Source organism: Eurypyga helias, unplaced genomic scaffold (assembly GCF_000690775.1).
Source record: "Eurypyga helias isolate BGI_N326 unplaced genomic scaffold, ASM69077v1 scaffold40319, whole genome shotgun sequence".
In the NCBI taxonomy this organism is placed as follows: domain Eukaryota; kingdom Metazoa; phylum Chordata; class Aves; order Eurypygiformes; family Eurypygidae; genus Eurypyga; species Eurypyga helias.
This window is the reverse complement of record NW_010274825.1, coordinates 66,280-77,567: the sequence shown is the minus strand read 5'-3', so window position 1 is coordinate 77,567 and position 11,288 is coordinate 66,280. Positions and strand designations below refer to the sequence as shown.

Below are 11,288 nucleotides of genomic sequence, written 5' to 3'. Positions count from 1 at the left end.
ATTTGTTTCTGGAATATGTTAAAAAACTTTCCACCATAAATTTAATTCCCTTTCCTCTGGGTAGAATTCTACATTTTCTCTCATTTTTTTTTGTTCAGACTGAGTTGGCTGCATAATTTTAGATCAAAATGGAAAGATTTTCAGACAACAAGCTTGAAAACCAGAGCTATGATTTGCAGCCCAGACTCCATAGTCAACATACATCTAACTTCAAACATATGTTAGTCCCAGCATCTTCAGTCTTGAATCTGGGCTGAAGTGAGTGGATCTGTCTTCTGAGTTTATAAACATGAAAGATGATGGCTAATTCTAACAGGGGGCATGAGAGGCTTATGTAACTTTATTTTCCATATTAACTTTCGTTCTTTGTTTCCACTGAATTTGCCTCAGAATGATTACTGTTTGTGCATGCGTGTGGAAAAAATAAAAAATCAGCTTTGTTGTGCCTTATCACATGTTTCTGTGTGGATGTCCTGGCATGGTTACTTGCTATAGCAGGAAGAGTAGGGAGGCACCGACAAGGTGTTTCCAACTAAAGGTTGAATTTTTTTTCCCACGTTCAATGGCAAAGCAAAACCAGATTTAACAAAAGGCCACTCTCCCTTTAGCCCACTTTCAAATTACTTGGATGTTCATACCCTCTTATTAATTTGTACTTGGTCCAGCAGTAAAAAAAGGCCAATAACAAAGGATCCTGCACAGTAAGTGTTTGTATGTGCATATGGATTGAAGGTGACTGGAATTCTTATTGAAAGCTGGTCTGTTGAGGGACAAGTCTCATTGGTACATAGCTGATTTTCTGAACATGTGTGCACTTTATAGTATTCAAAGGTGAAGTTTATCTGCTGCTTGAAATGAATTGCAATTTTAAGAAATGGCAGGTTTGTTGCGTGTGTTTGGTTTTTTTTCCCCCAAAGTTGCTCAATGTCTTTTATAAATTTTCTTTCTTTCTTTTTTTTTTTTTCAGGATTAGCAAACCTTAAAAGTACTCTGAGAACACACTCATCATTTTGTCAGGCTTGACCAATGAATTTGGTAAAAACCCAAGGATATTTTGAAAGGCATCTGTCCAAATTTCAGTCAAGGGGTGCATCTTAATAGAAAACATGTGGTGTATCATTACCTGCGACTAACATTGTGGTCCTTGATTATATGGTGAAAATCTGCTGGTGGAGAAAGAGAAGACATCTTTTGTTAAGAACATTTTCCCTGGTGGAAAAGAGTTGGCATCTTCTCACAATATGAAGCCCTTTGAGAAAAGCTGGTTGTTTCTACTGCTGCCTGTTGTACTAAGAGTTGTCTGCTGCTCCTTTATTAGTGTCAACCGTAGGCTGAAAGTGATGAAGGGACAGTCTGTCTTCCTGTCAGAAGATGACCTCAAGTTTTCCATCCCCAGAGAGAAGGATGCCTGCAAAGTAGAAGTTGTGATTAATGAGCCAATAACACAGAGGGTTGGGAAACTAACTCCGCAGGTATTTGGGTTCCGATATGCTGCTCTAGTGTCCACATGTGTGCAGGTGTGGGAGAAACTAGGAAGAGCTACTTGATTAAATTTTTGGGTTTTTTTGGTAGTGACTAAAAGGCATGAAACCGAGTGGCCTGTGAGATTCAGACTTTTGCTAAAATGCAGCCACCTGACAGAGGATGGCACCCCTGAAATCCAAAAGCTGAGCTCAGTAACAGCAGTGCATGAAAGGGAATTCGGTCAGAGTCTCCTTTCACAAGTGGCAAACAGGTATTTCAAACCTTTCGGTTTGGAGAGATGGTTTCCTGTCTCTCAGCTGCTTGTTTTGCTGCAGTGAGGGTAACAAGTGCCCCTCGGGTAATGCATAGCCCGCTAGAGCGTTTTGCATTTTAGTCACGCAGCCACTACTAAGGGAGCAATTAAGAACAAAATCATCTCATACAATAAGCACATTGTGTACACCAACAGCTAAATTGCTAGCAGATGGCAAATACGTTTAAAAAAGAAATGTTTTCTGTTAAAATTTCAGTCTTGTAGGAATAATGAAGTGTAATCCACACATGACCATTGTGGTACTCATTCACCTCACCAGTTCCCCCACCTGAGTCATAGAAGGAAGGAGTTGGAAGTAATTGGCATGAAGATGTAACAGTAGAGAGAAGATGAACGGTTTTAAAATGAACCATAACCATCAAGCTTTGTCTATTTTCAAAAATTTCCGTTAACTGTACCATGCAGCATGTGCTGCTGTATTTCTGTATATGTATATTGTTTTAAACGTCCCCTCTGAGGTTTCTGGTGGTCTCTGTGAAGGCGGATTCAGGAGTAACGGCCTCAGTAGATTTTTCAAAGCTCCTGGCTTGGTCATCATTACTATTTTTGCAGACCACTGACTAGTACTTCATCTGAACCAGCACTCAGAGGAGCTGAGGCATGCCCAGAAAACAGGGGCAATGAGCAGGGCAATGTGTGACCACCTCTCAAGGCTGGCCCTAAGATGTGCAGTGCCCCTGCCCAGGCTTCCCAAGGGCTTGCTCGGTGTCAGCACAGGGGCTCTGACAGTGGGCCCCCCTCTCCGCTTCTCCAGTCTAGTTTGACTCATGAGGAGAAAAAAGGAGTTTGCCAGTGAACCCACGAGATGTGTACTCATCATACCTTATTTTCCAAAATACCTAAGGTCCTTGCCTTTTGCCACTCCCACCCCCACATCCATTAAATGCCCATCCATTCCCAGCCGCAGTGTGAGCCCAGGCAGCCGAGTGTGGCTCTGGGGGGCTGTAGGCCCACCTCATCTGGAGGGGTGAGCTCTGATGGGCAGGGGGCCCTGGGCTAGCAGCCTGGAGAAGGGCTGTGGCTGTTGGCAGTGACCGGAATACCTCCCTGGGATGGCCCCCAGCCTGCGTGCCGTCCTGTTAGGAAAGGTGCCTTTGCCTCTTCTCTGCAGGAGTGGTGAGGTGGGAGTGCCAGAGACACACCACCACGTGGGACCCCAGGGAGACTGCCAGTGAGACAGGGAGTCCACCTGTCTCAAGTCATATGTCCTTGCTGGGGAAGAACAAGACCCAATTTGTAAGCTGAAGGCTTCTGTTTTAAGTGACAAAATCCTGAGCCCAGCACTGAAAAGTGCTGCCTGAGTTTTCACCATTCCCAAAATAGGTGCCAGAATCCAGCCCTCCTAGTGCCACTTATGGTCTTTCTACCAGGAAATTTCTGCAGCCAGAAAATGTCTCTGGTCTGATCTGTTTTACTGCCATTAAAGTGAGTAATGTCCTAGGAATGTATGACAATTTAATTATAAATTGTAATTGAAAAGCAGTTGAAGTAGAAAAAAAAAAGCTCGACAGTAATTAGGAAAAGATTTAGATCTCCTTTGTCTTACCCAGCAAATTTATAGACAATTAGAGTTGCCTGTTCATATGAAAGCAAAACTTATTAGGAAGCATAAAACAGATGTTTCTTTTTGCAAAGCAGATTGTGTCTTATACATATATAAAATGACAATCAGTGGTAACAGACCGTTGTGGAAAGGCCCTTCATTTTCCATCCCTATGTTATCAATTAAGAGATGGAACTAATGCTGTCTTAGAAAGAAAGAAATTATTCTTTGATATGATAAACCATCTCCTCTGCTGTAGGCAGTTCCCTTCGAGATGAACAGGGATGCATCATCTGAGCAGTATCTTATTGTCAGGTGCACATCAGACCTACATGTTACCAAAAGCCCTACCGACTTTGAGGGTTTTACACTGATTTACATCAGTGAAGAATCTCATCTTCAGCATACAACATTAAACTATGGGAAGCTGTAATATGGGTGACTTTTGTGTACAATGTATGGATATTTTTTTCTTTAAGGTAACACACCACTTAACTACTTACTTCTTTTTTTTTTTCTTGGTAGGATATCACTTAGGACTATCCAATTAATTAATCACCTTCATTTTTGTTAGCTTGTACTAGGAAAGAAAAGACTAAGTGAGAAAAAGACATATTTGTTGTTTGTTAAATACTTGTACACAATACTGAAAAATAATTAAACACATATTTCTGGACCTTTTAAAACAATATGCAACAGGACAGCCACAACATAGTCAAAACTTCCATCATTTGAGAGCAATTTTGTTTTTCGCAAACAGTTCTTGTCCTTAATTTCTAAGCAGTCCCAACAATTAAAATCAATCATACTTTCCATAACACCGCATATTACAGATTATTCCAAGATTATTTTAGCCAATAGAAAGAGCAGGAAATCCATGTATATGTACCTGATAATCCACTAATACATTACCTAAAAAAAAAAAAAAAGACTTTGTACAATGTGCTACTTGGTGAAAGTTAAAAGCAGGCCATACATTTTAAAATCACTAGGAATATAGAACAGTATAGAACAGTTAGATGGTTGAGGATCTGAGAATAACTTCAGTGGAAGTGGACACTGCCAGTACTAATAAACTCTAATTATTTTACCACTATAGAAAGTTCTAATTCTGTATAATGGCTAGAAAGAAACAGAGGTCACTGGTTCTTATATCTCTTAGTGTAAATCCAAAGTGGTCTTGATGCACTTCTGTTAACTACACATTAACAACTCATTTGGGAATGAAGGTATTACTTTATTTTTACACTGAAAGTCAGAGCATACAAAGACGTTATGCACTGCAAATGCAGACAAGATTTCAGAACCTCACTAAAACCCCCCTTCCACTTCACCATCCTCCAAAGTGGTTGGGGAGATGTAGCTAATTCAGACAAGCAACGTCATTTTCGTGATTCTTTTGGTGTATTTTAAGAAATGACTGGTAGTAAGAAATGACCTTTCTGCAAAAAGATGTAGCTATTTAGTCAGCCACGTATGTATGTTATGTTAATCCTTAATAGATACAGCCTCATCGTGTCTATTAGTGAATGCTGAACAGATTTTATTCTAGTCCATAGAAGAACTAATCATGTGTGAATACTGCCCATAGAAATTGAATCAAAACCACATTTAATTTCACAGTAAGACACTTAGGAAATGCAATTATTAGCTTTTGCCTTCTTGCGTACAAGAATATGCCTTGTCTCTCTGTAGATATGAAACATGATTATCCTCCATCTATGCGTGGGCTGCGTTAGGGTTCCCTGTTATCACAAGGGTAACTTACACATGGTCTTATCCATGCTAGGAGCTTTCCACTGTTAATCTTTATGAAGCTGCATGGGAATTGTAATTTACCAGACTCGATAACTGGCATATGTGAGGACATGAAAAACCTATGAAAAGCCATAATCCAAATCCCTATTCCAAAGAATGGGTGTGTCAGAACTCTCCAAAGCCATATATTTTCCATTTGGGTCAAGCATTTTTACTCTTTGCCTTACTTTCACAAGTCAATAGACCATTAAGTTCATTGTTTTACACAGTCGATCTGAAACAAGTGTCTGAGATGGTTAAACTGTGGCAGCCATTCTTCCAAATTTGACCTGTATCAGATGTCTCATAACAATTAATCTCTTTTCAATTAGCTGGTAGACACCATATGGTAATTCTGCTTGATTTTGTGCTGTGGTATTACACTGACATTGGGGCTGGGTGTTGATATGACACAGAGATGACATTTAATCTGATAAAAGGCTATTGGCAGAAAGTCAGTGTTCCAAAAACTTGTAACAAATCTGGGCTAGCAAAGTTTCCAACAGAGAAGTTTCACAGGATCATGCTTTTGTAGTCCAATGGTAGTGGCCATAAAGCAGGACTTACTGTATAAACAACCTATCACCATAATCAAAAGCTAATAAATCTAACATTGTACTGCAGGAACTGCTGACTTTTCAGATCCACTGCTGTTCTCCCACTACAACTGCATCCGTAAGTCAACAGGCTGCGGTGGTAGAGAAGTGTGCGCTCAAATTATATGTTGCGCTGGAGGGGGGACTTGAGAGCCTGGAAGAGTTGCACCTATGTGCCCATTCCCCTGTGAGTGCCAGCAGCCCTACATTTAAGTGGTTGATCTGGCTCTCGCTGGGAAAACACAGAACAGGTGAATCCCTATTCACAGAAATAAGCTACAGTTACAAATTTCCTGTCGGATGCATTCATTGAAGCAGAACAGAAGCCATGAAGTTAACATCCTTGGCAGTGTTGTACTTGTCTATTCTTTCTCCTTCATAGGTTTTTGACTGTCACTTTCTTCTTAATGAAGTCAAATACACCCACAATGGCTGTCCGATTTTAGATGAAGACACGGTCATGCTTAGGCTGTACAGGTAAGCAGTGGTGGGCGATTACACTCTATTGCTGCCAGGAGACCAGCTGCCTGCAGGAAGAGCAAGCGGTCCATTTCCATGGTAAAAGCATGTTCGTCTGTACATACCGTAACTACATAGATCCAGCAACAGTATTATTAGCCAACAAGTGAACCTCTGTTTACAGAAACATTTGTCACAATGTGTTTCAGATATGCTCAAATAATGTATTTGTTAGAAGTAATAAATGTTATGTGTTGCTTGTCTATACACAAACCCAGTGATTGTTCTTTTTACTACTGACAACAGTGCTTTCAGAGCACTGTCTGTTCCATGCTGTCATGCTGACAGGGACACATGGCCTTGCATACACAGGGCAAGTAACCCTACCATCACACAAACACCCTTTTTACAAGCATGAGGAGGTGGGCAGCAGTGCCTGAAACCTCACGGTCTCTGGTGATCTGGGGTTTGAGGGCACAAGAGAGAAAGTGGTTCAACTAATTCAATTTAAAAGGTGAGGCCACTGCCAACCTCACAGAGCGACAGAAAATGGGATGAAGCATAACTAATTTCTTTCTATCACATGCAGGTTTACAGAAACTGAAACATTTGTAGAAACATTCACCCTTCACGTGCAGTTACTTGAGCCAGACTGCAACATCATCAAAATGCGATCCCGTGCCCTGGAGGTCCCTGAGTACTATGGTGTGTCCAGGGTGATCGACAAGAATGTCCTCACCTTTGACTATGACAGGAAGATGAACCTGGATTGCACCATTTCCACAGCCCCTTCGGAAACCAACCTGCCTGCTCACGGCCAGCTCATCACCGGGGAAGTGCACCAAGAGCAGCTTCGTGGAGACCAGCCACAGAGCTTTTTCCCTGGCCCTAGTACGATGAGTTTTAGTTGTTTGTATTAGCAGGCTCAAGGAGACACAGCAGATTAAGTCTGCAGCAATGGGTTTCCTCAGACGTGCTGGGTAAGAGTGGGTCATGTGAAGTTTAACGAACAGGCTGAGCTATCCTGGAAACTGAAAGGGACATGAAGTTTGTGTGAGGCACAATGCAGAACACAGATCTGGGTTAGTAATCCCCTGACTCGAGTCTGGTTTTGGCTCCTAGACATGGACCGTTGTGACAGCTTTTGGAGTGCCAAGACTGAGTAGGAAGAGCACAGGGAGTTGTTGGAGGCAGGACCTACCACACAAGAGACCATGGGAGGTTGAAGTTGGAAAATGTCAGTTGAAAGCAAAATCCTGAAGCAAAAATTAAGTCAGGAAAAGAGTCCTAATTCCCATCACTGTCTAGGGTTCATTTAGCTGTATGGACAGGCTTCCCACATTGATTTCTGCTGCAGTAACTGTTTCACTGTTGCTTCCTTTGGGTTACAGAGCACAGCCTGGGCCAGCAGTGCAGAAATGGGAACTGTGTGCTGGGACAGGAAGACCTTCGCAACAGAAAAATCAGCTGCGAGGAGTTTCTGAGGATGGGGATTCGATACCAGCACCTTGACCCTCCCTCACCTGACATCGACTATATTCCTGTGAGGCTGGACCTCACAGACAGCAGAAGCAAAATGCTGCACAAGGTAGACTTTTACTGAACTTTACAATGTCTGATTGTCTTCCTGGTTTTCAAAAAAATTAAATACATCACTCTTTTTCACATCAGAGGAGAGAGATCGATCCTAAAACTTTGTTCAGTTCTTACGAAGCTGTCAGATGGGAAAATTAAATACATTATGTCCATGCCACTATGCGTAGATTATTATTCCTACAGAGAAACACCCCTGGTTGTTTACCGGCATGCTTAAGTAGTTTAGCCTGAGAGCAAAATTAATTCTGGCATAATTCCCCCTTTATTGTAGAGCATGAGCTACACTGACTTTAACATATACAGTAATAATGTTAAGAACTGCGTGAACATATTCAGTTAATAATAATTAATGGATTGTGCATGTTTCTGTCAGGTAAAGTTATAAATTAAACTTACATCAAACTAAGCAAGTTGTTTCAGCCCAAAATTAAGGACATGAATAAGTGAATATAGAAGACCATGTAATGAGGCTTAAATATCTGCTTTAGGCATTTTCTCATTAAAATGTTTCTATTTTTCTTTTCAAAATAATTACTGCTTTAACATGTACCCTAATTACCTATGTGAAGGTAACAGAAATCAAATTTATTTTGTTTGCTCACTTTGCCCTTTCAGTTGTCTCATTTTTTCCTGTTATAGACTGAGTATGCATGGCTCCCTGTTCAGATCAAAGGAGCTATTCCCAATCAAATACCCAAAGCAGCCCCAGTGGCAAAGTTCATTCTGGAAGTGGACCAATTTATTCTGACCCCCATTACAACCACAACCATTGATGCTGAAGACCAAGAAACTCCCAAGCCTCTGCTTGTATTCAATATTACCAAGCCACCTCCATGGGGCTTCATCACTCACCTGTCCGACCACACAAAAGCTGTTGGCTCCTTCACGTGGAAAGATCTCAGTGACATGCTCATTGCTTATCAGCCTCCAAATAACAGCCACACAGAGAGGAGGAATTATGAGGTAACACTGTAACGTATGAGCATTTGCTGTTTTTCATATCCTGAAGATTCAGTAAGCTGTAAATAAATGCATTAATTTGTAATGGATATTTTTCAGGAAAAAAAAAAAAGGAGGTTTCTCTAATGATATGTAGTGCAGGAGCAGAGGAAAAATCTTTTACCACTTTCCTATGACTCCAGCTTAACTCTCTAACACAAACCAGATACTTGTTGCTCACTTCTTAAGAATTTCTTTGCATTGAAAGATTTTTATCCCCTGAGAATATCTAAACAGGATTTTTTTTTTTTTTTAAATGAAGGGTTTGGGGGAATAGCACTACTTGCAGTCCTATCCAAGAGGCTTTGGAAGGACCAATAGTTCCTTTCCCATGTAGCTTTCATCTCCATGTGACAGTACTGATCCTTGTGACCTGTGGGCAGGTGACATATTTAAAGCCATGAAAGATGGGCCAGCTAAATGTCAGAATTGCCATTTGATCTCACAGCCTACCTGCTGTGGCAATGGTGGTATACGGACAACAAAAGGGACTCCCAACAGTTCATTCTGGGAGGAGTAAAAGCTCATCACTAACATAGAGAACATGCTGCAAACGATGAGAGCAGGCTGGTATCTGCAGGGTCTGGAGTATATGGGTAAATAAAACGGTGCCGATCTGTAAGACCAAGGCTGCAGACATGTTTGTGTTTTATGGGACCACCATTTCTACCTTTTCCACGTTGGTTGCTGGCTATGTTTATCCTTCCAGATCTGCCACAGAGTGCTGGCCATGTATGTCTCCTCCTTTGGGTACAGTGTACTTTATGTATTCAGCAACCGGTACTGCTAGATATTTTGTTTAATTCAGTAGTGTGCCAGCACTCTGAGAAATAAGCAGTAGTCTTAAAACGGAGATAATAAGAGGAAGTGAAATTAGTTAAAGGAGTATATAAATATGCCAATAGTTATGAAACAACTATCTGTTAAGACAATTAATCAACAACCTAAACAAAACAATGTAATTGTTACTAAAGTAATGAAACTGAAGATACCAAAAATCGCAGCAAGGTAAGCTGGGGAAAGGGTGGACTGCATGGCAGCGGAACAGTAACACAAACTTTGGCAGCTGATGGCTGTCTTTTTTTAAAGATGACAAGCTGATGGCTTGTCTTTTTTTAACCTTTGCTGTCAAGGAAACTTCCTTTCTTTCTGTTTCCCTAGTATGAGGATCAGTCTTCCTAACAAACCACCTGCTCTTTAAGTGCCTCCTCTTTGTTCTGCTTGCAGCATTTTGATCACAGGTTCAAGAATTTGACAAGAGTTTGGTTTTTATCCCCCCTATGACAGTCCACAACATTTCTTCCATATTTTTTTTAGTCCTACATATGTTAAAAGGGTGGGAAACATTCCTTTACCCTCTTGTTATGAATATAAAGGTGTGTGTTAGTAGATGAGTTAATTACTTACCCTAAACAACAGTGAAAACGCTTACCTTTCCCATTAATTTGCACACATTGCTAACTAACTTTCCCAGCATTCACTGTGAAGAGCACAGAAGCCTCATACTTAATTCAGTGCAGAAACTCAAAATCAGTTTTTAGAAGCTGGATCAAGTTTCATTTGCCAACATATTATCATAATACTTTAAGATCTCTCAGGTAAGAACACACGATACGCATTTTGGCATATAGCTGGTTGTCAGGCTCTTTTTGTTTTCAATGAACAGTTTGACTGTTTTCACAACAGGTGGAGTTTGAGGTTCATGACTTCTACTTTGAAAGGAGTTCACCAATCACTGTGCATCTTTCTATCAGAACAACAGATACAAATGCTCCCCGGGTTTCATGGAATACAGGTGAGATCTCTTTTCCCCAGCTTGTTTTGCTACAGCATTTATAATGCTTTTACACAGACATTTGATAAAGCTCTAAAATTCAGATTTACACACGGAGTTTAAGGATCATTAAACTGAAGGAGTGTGAATCTATTTTTTCCCTTTATCCATTTTGGGGGGAATTTCTTACAACACCTTGAAAAAATCTTAAGTTTCAAATGGAATGAAAAATAAATAAAAAAGTTACAGGAAAATCAGGATTTCTGTATACGGCATTTTCTTTGAGAACAAACTGGACATAAAAGAGTATAAATAGTAAAGATAAATATATGATGGAATAGGAGTAGTAGGATAGTGTGTGGGAAAGAGCAAGGTTTGATGGTACTGTTTAAAGTGGAAGTCTGCGAAAATGAACAACTAGAAAAAGAGGGCATGATACACCACCAGCCATTTGAAGCCTAGAAACCTTACAGGGTTAAGGCTAATTCAAACAGAATTATAATGCCTGCACTGGAGAGAGGACAGGATCTCCCATCTCGAGTGAAATGTACATTGATATTTAATCATCAAATGGCAAAGGTATAAGATCAAACGAGCCTTGAAGTTAACACCAGAGAAAGAGCAGTAGAAAAGGGAAGGTGCTGAGTAAAAATCAATACACATTTTTAAACACAGGCTCACTAAGGAAGCTGAGTGCCTGGTTTCAGACATTGTGGGATTGCAAAT

The 11,288-nt window shown here is 40.6% G+C and overlaps 1 protein-coding gene across 1 annotated transcript in view; it reads left to right on the top strand.

Annotated features, from left to right (window-relative positions):
- Positions 1-1,241: 1,241 nt before the first annotated feature.
- FREM1 (FRAS1 related extracellular matrix 1) overlaps positions 1,242-11,288 on the top strand; it is a 43,344-nt gene continuing 33,297 nt past the window's right edge. The window contains exons 1-6 of the mRNA XM_010159908.1: positions 1,242-1,472; positions 6,117-6,211; positions 6,783-7,084; positions 7,585-7,781; positions 8,429-8,752; positions 10,475-10,583. Of these exons, the coding sequence (XP_010158210.1) occupies positions 1,242-1,472; positions 6,117-6,211; positions 6,783-7,084; positions 7,585-7,781; positions 8,429-8,752; positions 10,475-10,583 (1,258 nt within the window). The remainder of the gene's footprint in view (positions 1,473-6,116; positions 6,212-6,782; positions 7,085-7,584; positions 7,782-8,428; positions 8,753-10,474; positions 10,584-11,288) is intronic.